The sequence below is a fragment of the Enoplosus armatus genome, chromosome 17, assembly GCF_043641665.1.
Source record: "Enoplosus armatus isolate fEnoArm2 chromosome 17, fEnoArm2.hap1, whole genome shotgun sequence".
In the NCBI taxonomy this organism is placed as follows: domain Eukaryota; kingdom Metazoa; phylum Chordata; class Actinopteri; order Centrarchiformes; family Enoplosidae; genus Enoplosus; species Enoplosus armatus.
Genome location: NC_092196.1, coordinates 4117760 through 4144773, shown reverse-complemented (window position 1 = coordinate 4144773; position 27014 = coordinate 4117760). Strand labels below are relative to the sequence as shown.

The following is a 27014-nucleotide window of genomic DNA, read 5'->3' as shown; positions in this document are numbered from 1 at the left end:
CACACTCGTCCCTTTTGAAAAGAGGAGCAAAGCCCTACAGCTTTGTCGAGCGGCAAGTTAACACATGAACCTGAAGATCCTTTTCATTTCAGGCGGTGTTGAAATTCTAATTCCAAAAAAACGCAAAAGGGATCTCTTTCATGGCGTAACATCCCTCTGCTTTGGAGCCTATTGATAAATCAATGCTCTTTTAATTCTCTGTGATGCGTGTCGACCAGACCACGCAGATCAAAGGCAACGTGGCCTACAGCGAAAGACCGCAGCGCTGCTTGTACACTGTTACAATGATATGACATCTCACTCCTCGTATGATAAGGTGCTTCATCAAAAATGCATCGCCTTCCGCCAAACCAAAAAATAGCAACGCAGGATCAAATAGAATGAATTTGCTAAATGCGTTTCGTTGTTGCAGGCCAGGCGCGCCGTGTTTACCCATTACAGAGCTGGTTTTTACCAGGGTAGGAAATTAACACCCGGCACCAGCCAAATGCTGCTAAAAGCTGGCTGTGGTTTGTAAGTTTGCCTCCTCTACCTGCAACTTTGGCAGGATTGTTATTTGGGTCTTGGGGTTGATGAAATAGTGGGAGTCGGCTGAGTTTAAATTGTTACGTTTAAATCGAGGGAGATGAGGCAACAAATAAAGGGCACAACGCCGTGGTCCAGTCAGTGGTATTGCAGGTCCTCAGACTGCACTGGCAGCAGTGTGAGCAGCAGTAGTCTGTTGGCTGGCACAGTGAGAAAACACTCAGTCATGGCTGTTGTGGTGCTGAGTCGGCCTGCCCGGGCACGGCCAGCCACTCACGTGCACACACACACACACACACACACACACACACGTCAGTGAGACGCAGGGCGGTTCCTTCATCCAACAGCACATTCTTTCTAGACAGCGGCAGGCGGCTCAGGGGGGTGTTGAGGGAAGAGGTTTTTGAGTATGTACAAAAAAAAAAAGCCCAAGTCATGTGTGTCGCGTGGCATGGAGTTGCACACAGGCGAGGCCGTGATTTCGTAGGTGAGTCCAGAGATGCACGAGCGTGACGTCAGCAGCAGTGTCGTGATCCGCGCGTTTGGTTCGGGTGGAATGTGTGTCAGTGTGTTCCTCCACTCCTCCACCGCCACGCTCATCAATAGGCTACTGTCATCCAAGATCTGCACGTCCCGACACGTACGCCTCCTCGAGCAGGAACAAATATTGTTTTATAAAATATCTAAAGAGAATCGCAACGCACACACACACACACACACACAAAGAAATAGCCTCAAGTAATCTGGTTCACCTTGATCTCGTTGCCGTCAGAGCACAATGTGCTTCTTTTATTTCCTTTATTTTTTCTAGCACCCACAACGCTTCTCGTGCGAGGTCATGCCTGCGTTGCGTAGTTTGAGTGCGAGATTAATCTGCAGGAACCAGGCCTCCGCGTCATGATGACTGTAATATTGTGGCCGATGCTGGTGGCAGTTGCAGGGGTGGGGGGGTGGAGAGGTGGGGGTGGGGGGGTGGGGGCGCAGGAGCTCCAGAGCCAGAGGGTCGGAAGGGCCCAGTTGGTTTTGCAGTGCAGCCAGGCAGCGGAGCCCCTTTGTGGAACTGGAATGTGCCGTGCGTGCCTCTTCCTCGGCTGGTCCTCTGCCCCCCCCCCCACATCCACACACACACACACACACACACGGCCCACCCCGGGAACGTTAGCACGCAGCCACCGCAAATTGCTTGCAGATTTTTCACACATAGTAACGTGCCGGTTTGTAAACTCAGAGAAGTGCAACAAGGCACTGGGCTCCGTGGATCCTCACTCATCACAGGGACAGCGTGTGGGCTCTTCATTGTATTTAAAAGTAAATCCTGTGCCCCCCCCCACACACACGCCTGTTTCTAATGATTTACAGGAATGATTACTGTGTGTTTGATAACAATGGAGGGTCATGCAGCAGGCACTGTAGCTTGTTCTGATTACAGTATAAAACCACAGCAAGCTAAGACAGACTTTCTATCGCGTCAGATGGCAGGTGTGTCCTCTGACGCTATAGAAAGTGTGTCTTAGCTTGCTGTGGTTTTACACTGTAATCAGAACAAGCTACAGTGCCTGCTGGCTTTTTGTGATAGAAACTTCCATTGAGTTTTTTCAGATTATGTGAGACCAGTTTTGAATGAAACATCCACAGCTGGATGAATTTCACTGATTATTCCACCTCCACCAGCTTCGCTCAAAAGGGCCTCTAGCTTCTTCGCACTCTTAAGCGAGTGATTGAATCTCTCTCCCGCCCTCACCACCTCCCTCCCCGCTCGCTCTGGCTCCCTGTCAGCGGTCCGAGCCGGGGTCAGAGGGACCCGGCGTCAGGCTCCGTCCAGGGTCAGGGACGCTCAGCTGGGCAGAAGAGGACAGAGCCCGAGCCCCACCAGCACAGAGCTGCGCTAATGAAGGGCCAGGCTGCGTGGAGGCCCTCGGGTCATGCAGACCACGGCTTAATTGGCCTGATGAGAGGCGGCGTATCCTCGGCGAGGTCAGGTACCGCAGGACGGAGCAGGGCGACACAGGGGCGGGGAGAGGCCTGCTGCCGGGCATCATGGGTCAGAAAGAGGGAGAGACTTTTATCACGGCCTGAGTTTGTGGAGCTTTCCTCAAGTTCGAGATATCCCTGACCTGATTCTGGGCATTGAAAGGGGTTGAAATGATTTAGATGAAACATTTAAATGTTGGTCGGAAAACAAAAACATTCAAATCAAGGATTTATCATAACAAAAAAAAAGAAAAAAGAATGCATTTCACCATGCCAGAGTTTTGATTATTTGGCTGGAGGATTTGGACTTCAGAGCAAAGCTCACTTGTACCTCCATCATTTCTTGGAAAGTCAGACAAGGTTGCCTGAAAGGAAGCTAAACAGATACTTCTAATTTCTCTGCACTTTTGATTGCATTCATCGTATTTGCCTTCACTTTTTCGTGCATTCATTTAGAGAGATTTGCTCTTCAAGCAGGCAGGGCGGCCTCCTGCTAGCTGCTTCCTTAAGTCTCAATATTGATTCATTTATTTGCAGCATTTTCAAGCAACACACAGACATATTAAAATAGACTGAATATTTGCCATATATTTTCTGATGGAGGCCTGCAGTGTTCCACATTGAACTGGCTGAAAAAATAGAAAAGTCTAATTCTGATCAACAGTATTAGACCTAAATTAAATGATAATAATAATGCTTCTAGATCTACTTTTGGTTCAAAAGAAACAACAACAATAAAATGTAAACGATGGGGGTGTTAAATAGCCTAATAGCAAGCTATAAAGTAGGATATTTTTTAAGGCTATTAATGCAAAGTAATTAATAAATAAATGTAAAAAAAAAGCTCAAATATCTCCTATTTGAGACGATGGACCCTCTTCTTTTCATCCTAAAAACGCAAAGAGTTCAAACTCTGTGGGGTTTTTTTTCAGGGTCTTTTCTCTGCCCACTGAAAGAGTTAATCTGAAGCTGGCAGCCAGCTCCACAGTCTCGGTCAGACGTGCGGAGAATTGGAAAATAAAGGACTTCAAAATCATTTCTTTTGTCTGGTCATAGACATGTGTGAATTCAGCTGAGGGGTTTGTTTGTTTGCTTGCTTGCTTCTTTTTTTGTTGGTTTTTTTTTTTTGATATATGCAGCACATTCGGGGAAACTAAAATTGACGCTTTTCCAATGGAGGTTTTGTGCCTGAAATGTGATCTTTCATTTGAAAAAAAACAACAACAACAACAACAACAACAACAGCAGCAGCAGCAGTACGCATTTTGATATTTAGGTTTATTTATTTTTTTCAATAAAAAAAAAAAATAGATAAATGCAAGTGTTATTTGAAAGAATGTAACACTATAGTTCTAGCCATCACAGGCTCAGCAGCGTCCCGGGTCATTCCGGGCCTCGCAGGAAAGCGCCCCTCCTTTACCAGAACATTACAACGCAGCGCGCATTTGCACTTGTCTCCTCCGCTGGTCTTCATCGACGTCGGGTTTCAGTAACGCTGTAGCACAAACGCCAGCCCGTCTTCATATTTATTTCTTTTTTTTCTCCCTCCGTGTTTATTTGCTGGCTGACTCCATCGATGCTGCCTTCACTCTTTTTGTTTTTTTAAAGTATTCGTATTTGAAGCGCCCCGTGAGAAGAGAAGAGAAGAAGAAGTGATGGCGCAAATGGTTTTTTTTTTTTTATCATTATTGCTTTGGCGGGGGTTTTATTAACGGAGCCTGGGTGACATTTGAGGGAATTAGCCGGAGGAACATGTCTGTGGGAAATAATCCATGACTTTGATCGGATGAAGGTGGGCATATTAGAGAAACTCGCGCAGGTATTGTTTGTCTTTTTTTTTTAAATTGTTATTATTAGGCCTGAAATGTGACCCACAATGCATCATGTGCGGACTGGATGCAGATTGGTCACATGAGACTCTTTTTTTTGTTTTTTTTTCTGGGACTTTTAAGGTGAAAGCACCGGAAACTCGTCCTCGGCTTTAGTTTGAAGGTGATCAGGTATTTGCTCGTAAAAAAACAAAAATAACAAAACCGAAAATATCAGGAGGAAAACACAGACTGCAAGTTGATAAGAAGCCCGAGTTAAAGCTGAAGGCCGGGCGCGTTTGGCCTTCGTTTCATCTGCAGGTAAGGAGACGCGCCTCCCGTGATGCGTTCACGGCGGTTCGATGACCCAAACGAGCGCACACCTCAAGACGACCTGAGCGTTTTACAGGCCGCAGATAGTGGAGACAGCGCAGATCTCCACCGCGGGCCCCCCCCCCCCCCCCCGCATAACAAGTTCCTGTAAAATAAATATGTGACTTTTTTCAGCCCATGGAAGGCAAGAGAAATATAAAAAAAAGAGCATCGCTAAGGAAAAACGACTTAAGCCCCCCTTGTAGTCAAATTCCAGTGACGTTTGAATAGTGGTTTATTTGCATTTTGGCAGAGTCACCCAGAGACGCTTCATTTTCTTTGCTGAAAAGAAGACACATTCAAGTGCCAGTTAAGTTTCCTGATCCTTTTTTTTTTTTTGTGTGTACTGCAGGTGGTGATGAGAATACACACACACACACACACACACACACACCACAGTGAGATGTGTGAGTCCCTCAGCTTCCTTTGTCGCTTTATCTGACCGTGCGTCAAACTTGGGCCTCGGTCAGTGGGATGAGCGTGGAGCTGTGCTGAGGTCAGGCTGGAGTTCACGAGGTGAAGCTGCAGAGCGTCGCTGTCTGCAGTGAGACTCTGATGTTTATGAGTGAGAGAATGATGCCGGTGGTGTGTGTGTGTGTGTGTGTGTGTTTGCCTCTCTGAGTGCCTCCACCTTTGTTTGCATGATGCGCTTTGGTTAAATTCCGTAAGCTCTGCCAGTATCTTAAAGAGTGCACTTCTCTGGCTCTTTGGGGCGTTTGTGACTGTTCTCTGAACAAGGAGGGAGATGTATGAATTCGAAATATCTTTTGAAAACAGCTTGATTGATGTTTTTTGTCTTTAAACGGCCAGAAAGCTGAATTATCTTTTGAATTGCTTGTTTTCTGTTTGTTTTTTTTTGTTTTTTTTCTGACCGTCGGTCCAGAACTGAAAAGATGTTCGGGTTCAGTATCACACATGACAAAGGGACGCGTCACATCCTCATTGTTTTCAGAAGCTGGAACCAGGAAAAGTTTGACCGGTTAGTCGATCAACAAAATAGCTGCGGACTACTGTTTTTTCGATCGACTAATCGCGCCGTCTCTGCACACAGTCCTTGCATCTGCGTGACTCTAAGTGGAACAAGTCTCTAGGTGCACAGGGGTTTTTGTCGCCTTGGACTCCAGCATTGGCGGAGTTGAACTAAGGGATGGTGTGATTTTGTGTACATGCTGAGTTTTCACACGCCTCTGGACCCGGTCTGTGATTCAGCGGCGCTGAAGCTGCCCTCAGACTGGCTGTCTGCGGAGCAGGTGCAACCCTGAATGACATGCTTCACCAAGAGGCAACATGGCAGCCGTCGCCGAGCGCCAGATCCTCTCTCTCTGGGGTGTCCAGGAGGAAAGCACTGCTGACCATTTATCTTCCTGCTTGCAGTGCCGTTCAATACAGCTGAGGCATATTCTATTTCCTCTGCCTGCTGCCCCCCCCCCCCCCCCCACTTAAATTCTGCAGCCGTTTCCGTATTTTCGCCTCTAAATCATCTCGTCATCGATTTGCTGCGTGTGCAGTCAGAGGAGTGTGGCTGCACCGGGTTTGTTTCTCCCTCTTTTGTTTGCTGTGGTAAACCCCACGAGCAGCTGCCGGTGGTGGGGTCTGGAGGGATTCTGGAGCTGTGTGTCCTCTCTCTGCCATCCTCTGCCAAGGTGGCATTATGCAAGCAGAGAGAAGGGGAGAGAGAGAGAGAGGCGGAGAAGCGCAGAGGAGGGCGGGGGTTTGTGTATGTGTGTGTGTGTGTTGGGGGGGGGGGGTGAGGGAGACGAGGCGATGGCGGCCATAGTAAAGATGGAGGCAGGCTGAGGGCTGCGGGGATTGGTGCGGGAGAAGACTTGCTCCCCCTGAACTTTGCCTCCGTGTCAGAGTGGAACTTGTCGATTTGGCAAATTGTGCGGCGTCGGACAAGGCTGCTCGCTCTCTTACACTCCCACCTGCTCCCTCCTCTCTCTCTCTCTCTCTCTCTCCCTCTCATTGCCACTACCCACCCACCCTTCCACCCCCCCCCCCCCTCTCTCTCTCCCCACCCTCTCTCCTCTTTCTCTTTTTCCCTCCCTTTCAGCTCTTGAAGCTAACGCATTGGCTGGGCTACAGGCATCTTGTTGCCAAATAGGTGGGCCCTACTCGCGCTGGCAGAGGCTCAAGCAATGGTTAGGGAAAGAACGCGGAGAGGACGAGAGACGGCGAGCGAGAAGCAGAAAGAGAAAGAGAGAGAGTTGGAGAGAAAAGGGGGGAAAAAAGAAGCAGCACTCGGCTTTGCCAGCGGTCGCATGCGCTCGTCCAACATTGATTCGGCTCTCTCTATTTTTTTTTCTTCCCTTTTCTGTGCTCTGCTCTCCCTGGCCCCCCCATCTGTGTGTGAGCGTGTGCGTGTGTGTGTGTGTGTATGTGTGTGTGTGTGTGTGCCGGGCCCAGGGATCAGAACAGACACCACTACCAATTACACTTTGCCAAGGATTTTTTTTTTTTGGTTTGTTTGTTTCAAGGTTCATTTTTTTTAGAGGTTTTTTTGGACGGCACAAAGGACTGTTTATTTTTTAGTGCGTCGTTGTTGAAGTCCTCTTTTTCTAACACAGTGCAATACTGTTAATATTTCTATTTTTACTTGATCATTCTCTTTTTCGTGCTACAAGTTTTTATCTCGTCTCTTTTTGTCATCATTTTTGTCGCTTTTGTCTAATGGGCTGCTGGCCGTGCTCCTCCTGCAGCGAATTTCAGAAATCTTGGGGGCGCTTTTTTTTTTTTTGGTTTGTTTAGGTTTTAAACTTTGGCCTACTGTTTTTTTTAAAAAAATTTAGTGAGCAGCAAATTCTTGCTAATTAATTTTTTTTTTTTTTTACAACACCCACCCCCCCCACCACCTCACCCCCCAAAGTTTTTTTTTCATCTGCTAATTCTCCACACCCTGCCAAACCAGCACTTGCTTTACATTGGGGAGCGCGGGAGGAAAGGAAAAAAAAAAAAAAAAAAAACTGGTGCAGGAGATTTTTTTTTTTTCACTTTAAACGCTGTGCCAAATTTATGATGAGAGTGCAAAATGGTAACTACCAGGCCGTCTGTCTTCCTCTTGCAGTGTGGTTTTCTGTGGTGATTTCTGTCTGCTTTCAGTTTGTTGTGGAAATGTGAGTCTGGTTGGAGCTCCCCTCTTTTTTTGCATGGTAGCAGAGATAGGAAATGGTATGGCTGATCTTTTAGCAGCACATTTCAACAGTGGTCTTGTGGCGGCAAAGCTTGGCGGCGGTGGTGAGCGACCGGTGTGTGGCAACCCTGGCACAGGAACGCTGTGGCGAGATCTGGGCTTTGTTGCCCAGAGATATGTAGTGAAGGTATTATGGTACAGCAGAATAACTTTTCTTCCTTTTTCGCAGCAGGACCACCGGGAGCGCAACTTGGCTCAGCTTTCTCTGCTGCTTTTTGGATTTGAAAAATTGCATTTTTGTATTTGTGGTCTTGAATGTTTTGGTGTTTATTTATGAAAAAGGAGGCTATGCATCTCGCGGTTAAGATTCTTTTCCATTTTTTTTTAATTGCTGCATATTCATTTGTGTTTCATCTGAATCTTAATAGTGATGCACTATTTTAACATTTTAGATGAGAATATTTATTTGAATTGCTTTTTTTGGAATTTAAATGTTTTAGTAAACGCTGTCATTAGATTTTAAACGAACAATTATTGTAGTAATTAATTAAATTATAATCATTTAGACTAAACAACAATAACAATATAATCACTGTAATGTCATATATTACCCTATTGCCTCTTTTTCATAGAAAATTGTCTCAGTGCTTTATTTTGAAGATTTGCACGCTCTCTTTCAAACTAAAAGCCCCTTTTCGGGCTCCTAACACCATCTTTCTCTCTGTCATCAGGATGAATTTCATCCCTTCATTGAGGCCCTCCTCCCCCATGTCCGTGCCTTCTCCTACACCTGGTTCAACCTGCAGGCCCGCAAGCGCAAGTACTTCAAGAAGCACGAAAAGAGGATGACCAAGGACGAGGAGCGCGCAGTGAAGGACGAGCTGCTGGGGGAGAAGCCAGAGATCAAGCAGAAGTGGGCCTCGCGCCTGCTGGCCAAGCTCCGCAAGGACATCCGGCCTGAGTTCCGCGAGGACTTTGTGCTCACCATCACGGGGAAGAAGGCCCCCTGCTGCGTGCTGTCCAACCCCGACCAGAAGGGCAAGATCCGCCGCATCGACTGCCTCCGCCAGGCCGACAAGGTGTGGCGGCTGGACCTGGTGATGGTCATCCTGTTCAAGGGCAGCCCCCTGGAGAGCACGGACGGGGAGCGGCTGGTCAAGTCGCCCCAGTGCTCCAACCACGGCCTGTGTGTCCAGCCTCACCACATTGGAGTGGCGGTCAAGGAGCTGGACCTCTACCTGGCCTACTTCGTCCACTCACCAGGTATGTGGGCAGATTCACTGCGGTCACACACACAGACATCAGCTAGTGAGCGTTTCTTTCTCCTGGTTCGCGTGGTTCTTTATGCACACACACACACACACACACACACACACAGGTCAGTATGCAATGTGCCACACACACACTTTGGCATGCGAGTCACAGATTAGACCCTGCCCTTCACTATGTACCCAGCTGAGCCAGTGCCAGGCTTTGATAAACACAGTCAGGACTATGATAACGGCCGCGTCTTGACATTTAAAGGGCCAGCCTGCGCCGCCTAATCTTCCAGAAATGTGTTTCCGATAGACGCTTCTATCTGGTTTAAAGAGATGCTGAGAATCTGACAGTCGGGCTTAAAACCTGTGTTTACCTAGAGATATGTTTGCTCTGGTACATTTGTTCAAGTATTTGTGGGCAAATTTGTCTAAATCCAAATGTGCGTGTTTTCCGGTGCCATCTGTAAACAAAAGCATCTGCAAACCTGTTTATCTGTGTGTGCATGCGTGTGTGTGTGCATGCGTGTGTGTGAGGCAGTTTGTCATGTGTCTGTAATCCATGTGTATGTTACTGTGAGATTGGTGCGTATCAATAGCTGTGTGTGTGTGTGTGTGTGTGTGTGTGTGTGTGTGTGTGTGTGTGTGTGTGTGTGTGTGTGTGTGGTGGTCTGGAGAGTGCAGTGACAGCTGGCCCGGTCCCAGGTAGTTTGGGAGGCAGGGAGAGTCGGCCTGTCTGCAGCCTCAGCCGCCTCAGCCGCCTCAGCCTAACGCCACTCTGCGCACACACACACACACACACACACACACACATACAGGAGCTGTCCCTCAAACACAACTCACCCAAGCTGCCCTGTTCGTCTGATTGTACTGATCACACACACACACACACACACACACGTTGAGACTTGTTTATGACAGCGTGCCTCCGCCTCTGGTTGTTTATGGCATGTTTTATTTTTCCATATTCGGCACACGTGTTTCCTGCTGTGACCATAAAGTTAAAATAGAGGTGGTGAAAATATTTGAGTGTGATGTGCAAACAGAACCTCATCAGCGTTCCCCTCCGAGGGCAATCCGACACCGTGACTTGTAATCGTCTGAATATTCAGTTGAAAAAAGATATTTATTTATATTAATTTCGGCAAGGATGATTCTTTTGTGTAAATATCTATCGTAATATTAAATGATTAATTACGTTATTATTGCTTTTGCCAAAAAAGAAAAGGAAAAAAAGACAGACTCACCGCCTCTGATGTAAAGCGAGAAGATGATATTTTGTCATAGTCATTTTAAGCAATTGAAATGTTATATTAATAAGGGGGGGGTGTCACTGCAGCGGTCCGGGGAGAACAGAACCGCTCATTCATTGCAAACAATCCACTTTCATTGCAGCAGATCCAAACAGCATTATGCACACATATTTGGTGTGCAGATGTCATGTGGTTCTGTTTAAAAAGTGTGTGTGTGTGTGTGTGGGGGGTGGGGGGGGTGGTGGCTTTTAATCCGTCAAAATTGAGAAAACACGAGCCATTGATGGTGCATCAGTGGTGTCAGTATTGATTGTTATTGAAGCCCAGCTGCACTACGACCACTGCAACCTTTCTGTGACTCCGGTTTGAGCAGCATTACAGTCACAGTCCAGTCGTCTGTTTCCATGATTCAGGTGTTTGCAGGTAGAGTCAGGTGTCTCTGTCTCATCTCACACACACACACACACACACACACACACACACTGACCCTTTCTCTGCCCTTTTATCCTGGGTCGCTCACCACAGACTGGCATACAGTTACAGGACCTTAATTCTTCGTCTTGGCAGGGAGGTGCGGGCGTTCCTCTGTGACAGAGTGCCCCTTGCCAGGCTCCTTTCAGCCCAGTGTGTAACTCGGCTTGAGTTTGCGGGGCCTCCGCGAGCGCCTCTTCCTGTTCCACAATGCGCCGTGGCGAACCGCGGCTCAGATTAGCTCCCAGCGCAGCCTGGTGCCCCTCGGAGTAAAGCCTTTTTTTTTCTTTTTTTCTTTTTTTTTTTTTTTAACTCTGTGCCAGAATCCAGCAGCCACTCTCACCCCCCACGCACACACTGGACTGGCCTTCATCTTGCTGGTTTGTGTGATTTATATTTCTTTACGTACGTGTATAAGCACTCTTACAAATCTGTCGACAAATATTTCCTTTAAATGACCATAAGCCTTTTTTTTTTTTTTTTTTTAATTTTGGAAAAGGTTTGTGTTCCCGTCATGAATGAACTGTTGCTATTTATCTGTCTTTCCTGCGTGAAAAAGCCAAATGCATTTAGAGCTGCGTCTGCTGACAAAGGCGCGAGTCCACTGCTGCGGGAGGGAGGCGGTTTCCTATTCTGATCCCGGCTCAGCTTCTTTTTTTTTTTTTTTCCACAGCGGCCTCAAAGGCAGCTTTGCGCAGCACCTTGCACACATGACCAGGATGGAACAGAGTGAACATTAGGAAACAACTAAAAAAAAAAAAAAAAAAAGCATGCACTTGTATGAGCTCAAATTGCTCCTTTTTCCAGGAGGCTGTCTGAGGTTAACCAGAGTTTACAGAGGACGGGCAGACAGACAGTGGCTCCATTCTAACCTTTGGGGGTGGCAGCGTTACAGTTTTATTCTTAGCTCCCCATTCCAGGGTGTCTGTGTCTTGCGGAAGCTATCAGTTGCCAGGCCTGATGATTGGACTGCCGCCGCCTCACCCGCCTGTCCCCGCCGCGGTGCTTCAGTTCTCTTGTCCCACTGATGTCACTGTCGCCAGCTGCAGGGAGTGGGGGGGGGGGGGGCTTTCAAGCAGCGTGATTGACAGAACAGGAGATACCCCCCCCCTTTAAAAAAAAAGAAAAAAAGAAAAAAAACACTAACCCCCTCCTCTGTTTCTGCTTCCCTACAGTACAGTATGTGTCTTTTGCTTTTGTCCAATTATAGACTTGGGCCCTTCCAGGCGGGGCAGTGAGAGCCGGGACAGATCCCAGCCGCTGTACTCTGATCAGCACTTCTGCTCTGCAGCTGCAGAGCAAGATTCCACAAGCAAAAAGACAGTCTGATCACAGTCCCTCTTTTGATAAATACCTAGCTGCGCACACACACACACACACACACACACACACACACACACTTCTAGATCATGATATAATTGTCGCGGACTGATGAGAGTCGACCCTAAAAGGTGGTTCATTTTCTTCTCGCTGATTCCACCGCATCTGATGATGATAACAATAATGGTTCAGGGATGTGGAGGAAGTGAGGGAGAAGAAGGGAGGCGTCTGATCTCATCTTTGATCACGCGTCTGTCCGAAAAACCTCAAAAGTCTGGCTCGCCAGTCGGGCGCTGTGGGCCTTCCTCCACCTAGAGACCCCGGATCAGGTCATGTTTTTTCGAGCGTCGTGTTCCACGTTTTGTCAGTGGGACGGAGCCGCGCGGTTCCAGCATTAGTCATGTTTGGAGCCCGAGCGGCCTCCATGCAGCTTTCATTACTCGAGCTGTTATGATAAAAAGATGTTTCTGAGAGTGCGGCCTCCGTATCTGTTCTCCGCACCAGAGAGGTGGCTGGGCCAGGACCGAAAAGCCAACTGTGTGTGTTTGTGTGTGTGTGTGTGTGTGTGTGTGTGTGTGTGTGTGTGTGTGTGTGCGCCAGACTGCGTCGTATCTCCATGCTGCTATGGTGTTCATTTACCCATCAATGTGTCTCTGTGCGTAGTCCCGACGTTACAAATAGCCAGGAGAATCTCTTTTAATAGAGGCGAACAAAGAGGAGGGAATCGACTGGGAGACAGACGGCCAGGCTGAGAGACTTAACGCCTTCACGTCACGCTAATCCATCAAACACATCTTATCTGCTTTGCCCAATATCCTGGGCTCCGAAAGGAGGTAACGGTATCAGATGCAGTTACATAATGAGGAGGAGACCAAACAGGACTGCAGTGGGATTTGTTTTTCTACACACCAAGATATATCTTGCATGTGTGGTGGTTTTTAGAGGCTGTACATTGTGGCACTGTCACATGTGCAGTGTGAGATTACACCAGCAGTGACGCTCCCGTACTGTCGGGTTATGTTGTCCTGTCAGTGGAGTGTTTGCAGAAGGAGAGAAGAGAGGATCATAATAATTAAAAGAAAAAAAAACAAAAAAACTCCCTCTCCGTCTCCTCTTTTCCTTGGCTGCTGTGCAGAGCAGAGATTTCTGGACGGAGAGCAGAGCTGTGCTCCAGTGTTCTGGCACCGGCCCGTAACCCGGGCCGACGGAGAAATGGAGAGTGTCGGCGCCGAGGGAGCCGCATTCATCTGGTGTGAAAAACACTGCTGGTCCGACACTTTCAAAAGGAAACTTTCTTACGCTTTGTTGTCATTTGAAATAATGCGCCCAATAAAGTTTGAGCTTCGGCGAGCCCCTCTCGGGCCGGGACAGCGTCAGTGACACCGTGGTGTTTTTTAACAGGCACTGAGGCACAGGGGCCTCCAGCAGCCCCGGCTTGGCCCGTTTTCAGAGACCCCAGTTTTTCCAGTTGCTTTTTGCTCTGTGTGTGTGTGTGTGTGTGTGTGTGTGTGTGTGTGTCATAGAAGGGAGGGAAAGAGAAAAGACGAGTGGAGTGTGCGGAGTGTAAGGAATTGCTGGTAAACAGATTATTCCAGTATGAGCGGGCTTCCAAATAAATCAGCGAAACTAGGCGAAGCGTCGGCCCGATCCTCTGACCTCCTTTCCCCCGACCTCTCCCGACTCTCTTCCCCTCTATAGGTCCGACTGCTGAGCAGCTTCTATGGGCTTTGGTAGCGGGCCAACCTGCTTCATATTCACTGTAATTATCCAGTTTAGTGAATAATACTGGAAAGGATACACAATAGACTGAGTATATGATTGAATTAAGTCTAATTTTGAAACAAAGGTCAGGTCTTAGCTTTGCAAATAGAAAAATCCCTTGTACCAGAAAGTGCCTATTGTGGGCAACATGGATTAGCTTTATTTCCTAATTTCACTGTACAGTGATTTTTAATTATTTGCGTAATTAAGGTTAATAAATAAATGTTATGGTGCCTCTTTTTTAGCAATTTAGCAGCTCAGCTGAGTTCACTTTTTTTTTTTAGACTTTCTTAACAAATGGCAGCTTAACAAACAGAAATGTATTTATTTATTCGGAAATTAAATTACTTAATAATATGCATTAAACCCACATTAATGAATATAGTAGTAAACACGTGCAATAAAATAAATCTATTGAGTAATTACTGCATTTATTTCACTGTATTCCTGAATGGATTTTTCTCCGTTTTTTTTAAAAACAACTGTTATATTCGGTCTGTCTCGTTGCAGTGTGTGTGTGTGTGTGTGTGTGTGTGTGTGTGTGTGTGTGTGTGTGTGTGTGTGTGTGTGTGTGTGAGAGAGAGTTAGCATGACCGGTCCTCTCTGTTGCTGTACAGGCGCCAGGCCCGAAATCTGTCTGTCCCCTAAAAACATACGTATCCCCGCACAGGAGGGGTGGCCCGGCCCGGCTCCTCAGCTGCCGGAGCCGAGGGGCAGGAGAGGCGAGGCGAGGACGGCAGAGGAGTAGTAAGGAGAGGAAAAGGGAGCGTCTTTTCTGGGCCGATTTCCCAGCAGCCAGATTCGGATCAGTCCGCCTTGTTCCCTCGGTCCAGTGGAGCAGAGCAGGGGTGGGGGGGGGGCGGGGGGCTGCCCTGTAATTGGGACAGCTCTTTCCATACGGAAAAACGGGACCAGAACACCACGACACCGCCGAGCGCACACCCCCCCCCCCATCCTCTCTCTCTCTCTCTCTCTCCATGTGGATTTTTTGTTTTATTTGAAGCCGTCTCAAATTCAAAAATTAGCAATTATACGCAAACAAAATCCTCTTACATCAAATACAAACCCAAACAAAATCCTTGAAATGAGCACTAATAATGAAATATTTTCCTGCCTGTAATATTTCCCCTCGCCTTGTTTCTTCCCCTCATTTAATGGCAATAAACGTCAGTCACTGCTGTTAGGATGATATTGGGCGCTGATATAAAGTCAAAAGAAAAGCGTAGAATAAAGATGATGCAAAATGCCATGCCGAAAACAAAGAGAGAGGGAGGGCAGATATTCAGGCTAGTGGGGCTGGTTGGCAGCATTTGGCACCCAAAGCTGCAGCTCTGTTTAGAAGGTGCCAGCTTTTCAAACCGACACAGTCTCTGCCAACTTCTCTCCTTCTGATCCTTTTTCTTTCTCTCTCATTTTAACATCCCCCCCCCCCCCCCTTCCCATATCCTTGTTTTTTCGCTTAACACGTCTTCCCCTCTGCGCGTCCCCTTTTGCGCCCTCACCACCACTCCTATGGTTGCCTTTTCACAGCGGGTCGCCCAAATAAATAAGAGGACGCGTAAACTTGGGTCTTATTTTTGCTGCGACGCCGGCGCGTTGAATAAAATGGCTATCGTGTTGCCAGGCGTGTTCTCTCCCTCCTTAGTGTTTTTTCTTTGCCTCCAAAATATTTTCCACTGGCTTTTAGCAGAGCGAATATTATTACTCGGCGTGATGGTGCTGCTGTGGATTCAGGTCCAAAACAAAATGGAGGACAAAGCGCCGCTTTCTCCAATCAGGGCAGAGAATGATTCCACATGTGTGTGTGTGTGTGTGTGTGTGTGTGTGGGCAATGTCACTGGCAAATTAACGACGCTGAGTGATTTCTGTGATATGATTTTTGCCTTTGCATATTTTTGACTTTTGCCAAATGTCTTCAGGTGTCTACATGGGCAGGACGTGGTAGTCAGGATTAAGGACTGATGGGTTTAGAGGGAATGTATTGTACGCCATTCGGGACGGAGACCTGGGGGCCCTTTCGGAGAGACAAGAACGCAGTGCCGTGAGTGATTGGAGAAAGCGTGAAACGCCGGGTGTGGGGGTGGATGGAATTACTCAATAATGATCAGAAAATTAGAGCCATTATTGAGGGAGAGTAAACAGGCCTCTCTAAGTGTGAAAGGGCCCCTATTCAGCCAGGACCAGGAGCAGGACTCCTTTCTTCCTTTCATGGATCCACCCATGGCCTCGAGAGCCCCGCTTTTGTTCCCTGAAATAACAGAGTGAATATATGGGGTCGCAGGGGGTGGGGGTCCTGTTCCCAGTGCTAAGCACAGTATGGAGTAAAGCTACCGGCACACTCCATATTTCTCTACCCTTTTTATTTTTGCATTATTTTCTACTTATTTCAGTGGCAAACTGAGCTTCTCTTGCCCCCCCCCCCGCCTCCCCATACTTGCAACTTTCAATCAGATGAACTCGACTCTTTGAATATGTCACTGTTGCTGTGTGTTGAAGTGTTTTTGCGTGTCCACAAGTGCACCTGGGTGTCTCTCCTCCGTTATCATGTCACTTAAAAAAAAGTGAGAGTGAGAGAGAGAGTCAGAGGGGGGGGGGGGGGGGGGTGAACTAGGCACTAATGCGACTACTTCCGCGTTTTTTCCGCGCAAATGTTGTAATTAATGGGAAACGGATAAATAAATAAACTGGCCATGTCTCCGAGCAGCTGAGCAGCTAATGCAGCGCTCAGACGGGGGACAAAGAAACGAGGAGAGGGATTTACACTTTGAACAAGCCGTTGGAGAGAATAAAGGAGACTGTGTGTTTTGGTTTTTCCTCACATCACTGTAGTTCGCAGCTCTGCCCTCCGATTAGGAAGATCTGACAATAATGGCTATAACACGGGTTTTCTGACTATAGTTAAGTCTTTTATGCGAGTCCAGAATGTTACGTTCAGCGTGGTTGACTTATACGATAAAAGCATTTTAGCATCGCGGCAACACACCTTCCTTCGCTTCAGTGACATTTTGTTTTTATTTAATACGCTCTCCAGGGGCCAGGGCTCCGTCCAGCTCTGGGCTCCTGCTCAAAAAAAAAAACCCCATCACCAAATCACCTGACACGCTCACTCACTTTCTCCGTCTGTTTGCCTTTTCATATGGGCGGCCAGCTCCGTTTCACAGGCATCACTTTGGATGGTAACATTCTCATTATACCCGTCAACTGTCAGCGCTCAACTCTCTCGTCTATAATTTCAGACTCATTTGAATTCTTATTGGCAGCTTCGATGCATAAATTTCATAAAAGATAGAAAAACACTGTTTTTTTTTTCTCTCCCCCCCCCCCCCCCCCCCCCCTCCCTGGTGAGCAGTGGAAATATGGAAGAGATTAGGGGGAAAGAAGTTTATGAAATTGCATTTGTTTGTTTGGATTTATTTATCAGAATAACACATGTTCAATATTATAATTTAGTTTCATACATTTTATATGTTTACGTCCTGGAAACAAAAGTTTCGTGTCGACTTAAACCTCACAACAAGAACACAGCGTGAATGGCCGCACTGTATCTGTGCATTGGGTAGCTGTCCAGAAAGGCAGATGAATACTGTTGCCATGGCCACGTAGCTTTTTTTTTTTTTTTTTTTTTTCTCTCGCTCAGTGTACCTTTCCTGGGTGATATCCAAGGAGTGTCAGCGACTGGCCTGGTTGGCACGCTGAGTGGCCATGCAGTGCTGGGCCGTTTCCGTGGCCCACTGTGTGGGCAACCAGAGCACGGAGCTCTGCCAGAGGAATCCACTCAGATCACTTTCACTCTATAGAGGGCATCCCCGCACTTGTGCAAATGGACAAGCAGACACCTATACAGTACAGGAGAGCGGGCACTGTGCATAAACAAAGCCACGTCACAGGTAGCTGCCGCAGTGCGCACTAACTGTCAACATCGCGTTTTTTACAGCCAGAGCGTCATTTTGGCTTCAAAAGACTTGACTTGTATTCCTTTGAGAAAAAGAAGGATATTAGATTTTCTTGGCGTTATGATATACTATTTCTGGATATACAGAACACTTGTCATTGGACGTGGACCAAGTGAGACATATGAAAATGTCAAACAGTAATTTTAGAGCAGATTTTGTTATTCACACATTTGGTTAGGCTCAGTTCAGTCCAGGGGGCTTACACGTGAGTTTTATCCTCTAAGATGCTAAAGTGCCCTTTATGACGGCAGCTCAGATATCGTTTATAATTTAAAAAGCAGGCGAGCCTGTGATATGAAAGACTCCTCTGCAGGGAAACAAAACAGCGTAAAACCCTTGTTTTTGTTGTTGACACTGGCTTTCGTTTGCCCCACACACGGAGCTTGCACATATGATGAGGGTGACAAAATGAAATGACCGTGACGCACCGCTACGTAAGGAAATATGTCATGGTCAACTTTATTTTGGCTATGCATGAAGTAATATTATATTATGGTATATTCCTTTTGCCTGCCAATTACTTTTTGGCAAACAAACAAGCGTACAGTTTGTTATCCAACACCGTGATGATGCTAATGTTTGGGGTCACCCGAGAGGTCAAACTTCCTGTCAGACCTCTTTTTATAAAGAAATTGTTGTAAAACTCCAATAACAGACATCCAAACACCCTCATTTGGGACTTTGGGAAGGGCGGAGCTGCGTAGAACGTCCTGTCAGCACCAATCACAGACATGGAGCAGCAGTCCATTGCATTTAACAGATGGGGTCTCTGAGACCCCAAACAGAAGTGATGCTTAGTTTTCTGTGACTGGAACACGTCGTCGCTTCAAAATCATGCCTTTATGCAATTCTTATACATATAATGAGGAAAAGTCATGACGTATCGAGGTGATGAGACGATGCCAAGTGCGGGTGAAGTGAAATAAGGGGGCAAATTGAGTCTCATCGGTGGCCTATTCAAGCCTCCACGCTCACTCACTCCTCCGACGCTGCATCCACCTGTAGCCTCTGATTGTTTCCCTTTGAGGACTGTAGGGACCCCAGTCTCTCTCAGTGCAGTGACATGGTCAGAGCCTACACACTGAACACAGTATACACACACTCTAGTCGCATATTAATGCAAGCGTTGCATGCGAGTTGGCCGACTGAATTGTTATCGTTCATGAACACGAGCCGGCATCCCGCCCCCCCACCTTTCATTTGTCAAATGCAATCTGCTATTCCTCTTAAAAGATTAAGCCTACCTCCCCAGTGGCTCTCTTTAAGTCCATAGGAGGGAAGCGTGTGAAGTATGTTTTTAGGTGTTGTTTGTGTATGTGCGCCTCCATGCACACGCTCATGTGCGCCGTAGAAGCAGGCCGGGCAACAACAAAGCACAGCCCAGCACCTGATCCCCCCCCTTCACACCTGATGCCTGTGGGCCCTTGCATGTAAACATACAAGGGAAAACGAGCACATTTGCAAGCAGACATGCACAAATGTGCACAAGCGCTGATGTGACCCAGCTGTCCCGTGGCAGGCCCGGGACCTGGGATCGGGCTGCGGGGTGCGCAGTCCTCAGAGGGTAGGTAAACCAGGCCCCAACTGGGTCCCCCTCACTGGTCCTTGACTGGGTGCAATCTGTCAACGCAAAAGTAGAAGATTATAAAACCAGATGGTCTTAATTCTTGAAATTTCATCAGAATCCCTTTCAGCTCGGTAATGATCTACAAATGATTTGAACTTGGGAAGTTGTTGGGGCTGAATATTACAATTACACTCATTAGTAGGTATTTTCACTCTCTCTGGTGTCCCTCTCAGCAGCAGCAGCAGCAGCAGCAGCAGTGGAGCTGGTCTGCTCTGTTATTTGCCCCTTGTGCGGTAACATTTGATTGGTGTATTATTAGACGCAGACCTCCCTGCTTCTGAGCCCTACTTGAGTTTCCATTCTTCTGCCGCTCAGCTTTAATGCGAGGCTCTCCTCCAGCAAAGCCCAACACACACACACACACACACACACACACACACACACACACACACACACACACACACACAGAATTAACGTAAAGACAGAAAGAGAGGGGCGGGGCGAGGCGCAGTCCCCGCGAGTGCGTTCTGCTTCAGTGGAATGGAGATAGAGAAGGTAATCCAAGCCTCGGTGTTTATTTTAAGAGCTGATGATCTAGAGATGGCCATTAAAAGCAGAGGGCAAACAATTTAAGAGCAGTAAATCTGAATGGAGGCGAGGAGTGGGTGTGGAGGGAAGGAGGGGAGGACAGGGGTTCTCTCTGCCACGCTCTCTGTCCCGCTCTCTACCTCCACGCAGAAAAGAAAAATAAATAAATACTTGAGATGACAGTGAATTAGAGCAATCTGGCCTTCATTCTGCGGTTAGATTTTTATCTGCGGTTTTGGCCCAGAGAGCATCTCCGATCCCTGTTTTCTTTCTTTCTTTCTTTCTTTCTTTTTTTTTCCCTGCCTGCTCTTTTATTGTTGTTTCTGTGCTTTTCATCTGAGTTTACTTTCCCTCTGGCCTGGCTGTAAAACAGACCCTAATGAGATACTATTCACACTGAAAGGCACCAGGACTGGTCCCCACCACCTCCATCCGGGGTGGTTTTCCTCCACCAGGATCTAAATACACAAGCTAATGTGATTACTCCAAGGTAAAGTTTTCTGTTTTTGATACATGCTTAGATCCCCCCCCCCCCCCCCCCCCCTTTGGCATAGATTCAAACTACACAATTCTGGCAGCTACATAGGGAAATCCTTATGATAAGAGCCGCGATTATCCCAGCAAACTAAAGATGGCTTACACACAGAGCTCCCGTTTCACAGCCTTTCAGCAAACTCCAGGGCTCAGAATATACATATATCGAGTGTTTACCCTGCACGGCCGATGTCACTTTCAGTACGGCCCTCAGTTCAGTTAGACTTTCAAGAGACCGTACACAAGTGATTCCCAACCAGGGGTGCCAGCACCCCAGGGGGTACTTCTGGGTACATGGAAAGATGGAAAGATTGTTGAGTGAGCACTGAACATATTTTGACTGTGCTTTGCTGAAGCTGCTGTCCCAGTGAGACACATATGATACCAAAACCCAACTTACAAAAGCTTGTGCCCCCCCCCCCTTCTAGACTCTCGCCCATCGGCTTTAGATGTGTGATGAAGTAATGCCGACATATTTTATATCCTAATGCAAAACAAACAGAGCCAAATTACACACATTCTTCGCCCATACCGATTCGTGGAAGTTGTTAACCAAATAAAGCTTCTCTTTCTCTCTTTCCGTCTCACTTGTGCTCTCGGTGGATCTGTCCTGGCTAGAACTCTTAACTGAAATAGCCTCAAGCACAGAGCCTCTTTTGTGGTCAGGCTTCTTTTTTTTTTTTTTTTTTTTTTTCTTTCTCCACAAGGTGTTTGTGAAAAAGAACAGGATTTTCTCTCCTGGGCTCAGGTCCCTCCATCGCTCCACTGCTGCCTGTCTGGCTTTCTTTGTCCAGGTCTGCTCTGGTAAACAGCCGTGTCCTACACACACTGTTTATCACACTCGAGGGTGAAACTTTGCTGATTTTATTTTGGACATGCTCGGGTTTTGCCTGGAATATATTTCAGCTGGTCCTTGGCTTCTTTCGCTATGAGCTCCTGTTTCTTTTTCTCTTTATGTAGCTGAACCTCTGTGACATTTGAGGCCAACCTCTGGCCTCCTCACACCGGTTGCTTCAATTAGCATGCTGGCCTAATGCTCTATCCTCCTCGACAGGAAGATAATGTGGGAGACGCATTGCATACGACGACAGTAGTTTTGAGACCGCCCCACAACCCTGGCTAGTATATGTGAGCCCCCGGCTCATGCAAAATGTATTAGCTAGAACTCAGTGCCACAAAATGTTGAACCCTCACGAGACGGCATGAAGTAGGAAAAACTGCGGTGGAGCTGCTCTCTATGGGTGGAAACTTTTCAAGCATGTTGAACTTCTGGCCACACCCCAATCAGTGATGTCACAGCTGATGTTTGCCTTCGAGAGCTGATGGAAAACACCTGCCCTGACTGCAATTTTTGCATTAAAGTGAGACTGTGTCTGGAATCTCCCTCTCGCTCACCCATTCCCTACACCCTATGTATTTAGACACTTTAAGAACTCGGACACTCGCTAATCATCGTTATTTGGCGTCATCGCTGACGATGCGGCCCATTGCGTTGTGGGATTGTTAGCGGGGCGTGATTTCGGACGCAGCTTATGTAACTTCTGAAAGATGAAATAAGAGTATTCCTATTTCAGAAAAGAACCTTGAATCCAATAAGCAATAAAAGCACCCTCTCACTTCCATACACTCGGGTGTTTTGCACGCTGCTGCCTTACTTGTTGCTTGCACCTTGTTGTTGTTGTTGTTGGACTGAAACACGTTCTTGTTGGAACATGAGCTTGTGAAATGCAAGACAACTTTTTCCTCTTCAAGGGAAAAACCTACCTTTTGGTTGAACTGCTCCATAACCGTCACGAGAGATCACAAACATCGCATTGCTTCTTTTCAAGGGGTCACAAACACACGCAGTGTAAGCGACCACGTTTGTGCTGCAGTCAGTAAAGCACGCATGTGCCTACACCGCCTGAGCGAGTGGAGAGTAGCACTGTAGTCTAAATCAAAGGCTGCACGTGAACACGCCGAGCCTGCGTGTTGCTGTATGATGTGCTGTGCACGCTGAGATTAATATTACTCGGTTAACGAAGCCATTTTTTAGCACTGACAGAAGGGCGCACAAGCATTACGCACAAACACACACACACACACACACACACACACACACACACTCCCTCACTCAGGCGGACATGTGTTCTGCACAGCCTGTCATTACAGAAGCCTTGATGTGGTCACTGGGTGGCACTGAGGCCTCTTGTTATTGTCGTTTTTATGACAACTTTCACTCTCTTGCTCTACACTCCCTCCTCCCTCCTTCTCTCTTTCCCTCCTTCATGTGCACCCTGATCCTGCCTCTACCCCCCCCCCCCCCCCCTTTCCATTCCATCCCTCCTCCCTCCGTCTCCCACCTCGTCCAAACCCACATCCATTTCTCTTGCTGTTGCAATGGGACGCCTGTTTGTTTTTAGTGTGTAAACCATCCTGACACACGTCCCCCAGGGCAAAGGGCGGATATAGGGTGGGGTGGGGGGTGGGGGGGGGGGGGGTGCAGTAGTCAGTTTGGTCTCCATTGCAGTGGTATGAACTGGGAGATGGATCCGGTCCAGGCGTTGCTCCCAGCTTTGTCGATTGCGGCTGACAGTTATTGTTTTTGGTTTTTGGAATAATAGGGTTGGTAACTGCAGGGTGACATCCAGCCACGACCCGCTGATGAGCGCGCTCTGCGTATGTTTATATGTCGAGGCCTGTGCTGTAACATGTAAATTCAACAGGACTCGTTTACCCAGGGCCAGGCCAGACATTTGCTAGAACATTCCCCTCGTTGCCTTCGCTCCTCCACCTCTCCACCTGTCACCCGCCTGTTTTGCTTTGAGGATTTACGACATTATGATTTGTTTGCTGTAGGTCGTAATTTATTATTCTACTGACTGAAGTTGAATAAACCGAACTGGCTGAATAGCCAGCTCGCCCCCCCCCCCCCCCCCCCAGGCATGCGGATACAGTATGGGGTGATCGGGTTCATGTAGCTCTTACAGAGACCTCTCTGTTAGAGTAGCACTCAAACATATACATTTGAGAATGTTTTCAAAATGAACTTTGTGTTTATGGGAGGAGACACTGATTACAGGTGACAGTGTCAGATAATTCAATGACAGAACCCAAATGGAGAGAGTTGTGTGCAAGAAGATTGAGGTTGCAGGTGTGTATGCACACACACACACACACACATACACACACACACGCAGAATGTTTTCATATCTTCAGCTTAATTAACGAGGTCTCTGGGAGTTTAGGCCCCGCGGCAGTGTTGGGTAAATGAGTGAAGCGAGTCACCTCGGGACAGCAACAGGTAAATCCTGTTTAGATCAGCCCCAAGGCACCACTTGTTCCTTAATTTGGCTATGAACACCCTCCCCCCCCCTCCCTGCTCTCACCCTAATCACCTCCGCACCTCCTCCTAATCTTGTGCATGCACCATCTCTTAATTTCTTAACCTGCCACACACTCTCTTTATCTTTGTCCCCTTGCTGCTCACCTTAAACTGCTTTAAGTGCTTACCGCGCACACAGTTCCATGCAGCGTGCGCGCTTTGCTCTGCTCCGTAATGTTGCTGAATGGTCTGTGGAAGTCTCAAGGTGACGAATGTGGAGCACTAGGGCAAGGTGACACTGACACTGTTGTGCCAACATACAGTAACACAATCTGCTTGTCTCGTCAATGCACCATGTTCAGGCATTGGACAGGCTGTCATATTGGTTAGAGGACATCAAACTAAGAGATATATGTATGCATATATGCTCAGATATGGGTGCAGTTGGAGTGAGATGGTATCAGGCTTTTCCCCCCTGACCAGGCAGTTAGCATGAGTCTGTAATTAGCACCTCTAACTTTGTTAGCGCCTAATTTCATTTTCTTTGGGAGCCCCATGACTAGCCCTGCTAACAATGTGTTAGAGCGAAAGACACAGCCCACATGGGTCATTGCAGACTCGGTGACACACAGTAGCCTACTGCCCCTGACTTGCTCCACTTGAAGCACCAGTGGGGAATTTCAACACACTACTTCCATCTTCTCATGTCAACTGTGGAGGCATTGATAACTGTGGAACTTAATTTGAGCTGCACTCACTGTCATTTCTTACATAGCGGAGGATAACTGTAGAATTGATTTCATTTATTGATATTAAGAAAAGCAGGTGATCCTCGGTAGCTGTACTTAAGCCATCCATATTTTCAGGAGTAACGGCAAGCTATTGGCTTTATTTCCAATGCCGACATTCCCTATACCTCAAACTGTGACTTTCCTTGACTCCCTTCCTTGAGATGCCAATGATCATCATTTTAGAAAATTTACAGGAATCATCAACTCATATTTCAGAGTTAAAGTTGATTCGCCATGGCAGCTGCAGTGTGGCCTGTATTTTTCATTACATGGGCCTTTTTAGAAACCAGCGAAGCACCAATAGGATTTCAGTGTTCCTTCCTGATCCATCTGCGCTCCTGGTGTGAGTATAACTTACAGTAGCGTGGAGGGTCTCCTGAGGTCAGGGAGCTGAAAATCACAAAGACATGTGGAATGCTGAAAGTTGGCCAACACAAACAGGCAGGCCTGGCTCTCCATCCGTGCAGAGCTCAACAACCACCAGCTAGCCTACCACCACCCTCTTGATAGGCCCAGGAGCAACCAAAAGCTGCATGAAGGCAATCTTAGCCCACTTAGGGGGTAGAAAGTATCCAAAACGAAACACAGTTCTGAAACAGCCTACTGTCAGCTTATCAAGCGTATCAATAGCCGTAATTTAAAGCATCTATAATAAATATTTTTATATTGACAAAGGATCACATGACTACTAGTGATGAGTAGTGGTTGAGGCCACTGAGAATTATTACCTGACAGTTTCCTTCAGCTCTATGGAGATTTTTAGCGTCTTTCAGCTCATTGTTTTGGTTTAACAGCCCGCAGCTACTGCTTTTGTTCACTCCCACTGTTCTCATAGCGTCATTTTCAGCCACAGCCAGCAGCTGTTTTCAGCAAAAAAAGCAAAAAAAAAAAGTCACTTTACGCTTCCTGCGCAGCACCTAACAGCAGACAGACACAGTGAGCTGGTGAACATAGTGACACATTTAGCAGCGAAAGAACTAGATGTTTCCCTCAGTTAGTTGAGTTGGCGGAGTCCAAAAACAGATCAAAAAGACAGTGAACATTGGACTTGAAACACGACTCCAAATTAATGATAATCTTGCTCCTTAAATGGTGGATGTGTAACTGACAAGTTCGCCGTATCAGCCTAGAAGGTGACGATACGTCGGTTTTTGTCTTGAAAACTTGTTTCTGATGCCCCCAAGGTAACCCTAACCCTAACAACACCAAATCACGTGAGTTTCACTTGACCACTGAAATGACAGTTATTGATACCCTGCTAAGCTAGGCTACATACCTTTTGTCTAGAACTAGTTTAGCGGGTTATATTCCCTCCATATGTAGCTAATCCACTTATTTAGTTATGTAGAATTACAAACTGAATTGCCAACATGTCAATTCATCAAAATGGATATTTTGCTATCAGAGAGGGCTAAGGGGAACAAGTACATTTAGCTTTAGCTAAGGTTAGCTTTGGCTATCTCACCAGCTAGCTTTCACAGAGTGCCATAAGTCCATGTGTTGTGCCGGATGATATTTGCAAACCTACTACAGTAGATTTGCAGTAACAAGTGCAGCCACATGCCTGGCTGATGGACTGGTGACTCATTATGACTGGTAACTATTGAAAACATCCGCTGAATTGGGTGTTGCACTGTCTTCCTTGTGGCCAGTTGCTTGGTTTGGGCATTGTCTGTATACGTGGAAAACAAATATAAATGTAACACTTTTAAGGTTTACTTTACAAGATGGTTCCATGAGAGTTACAGGCTACACCTTCGCTTTCGCCCACAAAGTCCAAAGATTTGCATTTTGAAACAAAAACAGACTTCACAGGGAGCTGACTGGGTTTTCTTCTCCCATTTTCTAATCAAAACCATTATAAGCTTCACCCACAGAGGGACGATCCACAAGGCTCAGTTTCTCTCCCCGGCACACATCCATAACAATAGAGGGCATTTTGGTCCAGCAGAACTCAGTTGGCTGCATCAAAATGAAGGGAGCAGTTAGGGTTTCACTTACAGAGTCAGAGAAAGAGAGCGAAAGGGGGAGAGAGAGGCTAAAAGAGAAAACAAACACACAGGGATTGTTGAATTATGGGTAAAGACAGCTGAGGCTAACCAGGTTTGGTTTCCACAGTGCTGTGGGGGGCTTATTGAAAAACAAAAAGTCTATGACTCAGTCCTGCTCTCAAGGAGACTCTTAGGCTGTAGACTTTCTCTCCCCAGAAATTCAACAAAAACACATGCAGATGAATATAAAGGGGAACACCTTCAAAAACATAAAACCCCAGGGTTCAATATGGTCACGAAAATGTTCCACGTATCCTCACTGTTAATGCCAAAAAGGGAGGAGGTGAGGTGGGGGGAGTGAACGAGGAGGGATCTGTCCTCACATTTGCTATCAATTTAGGGCCCTGAAAATAAGCACC

At 47.0% G+C, this 27014-nt stretch overlaps 1 protein-coding gene across 1 annotated transcript in view; it reads left to right on the top strand.

The window, feature by feature from the left end:
* Positions 1–27014, top strand: part of nfixb (nuclear factor I/Xb) — a 113380-nt gene that overhangs the window by 17304 nt on the left and 69062 nt on the right. Inside the window, exon 2 of the mRNA XM_070922584.1 lies at positions 8538–9069. Within this exon, the coding sequence (XP_070778685.1) occupies positions 8538–9069 (532 nt within the window). The remainder of the gene's footprint in view (positions 1–8537; positions 9070–27014) is intronic.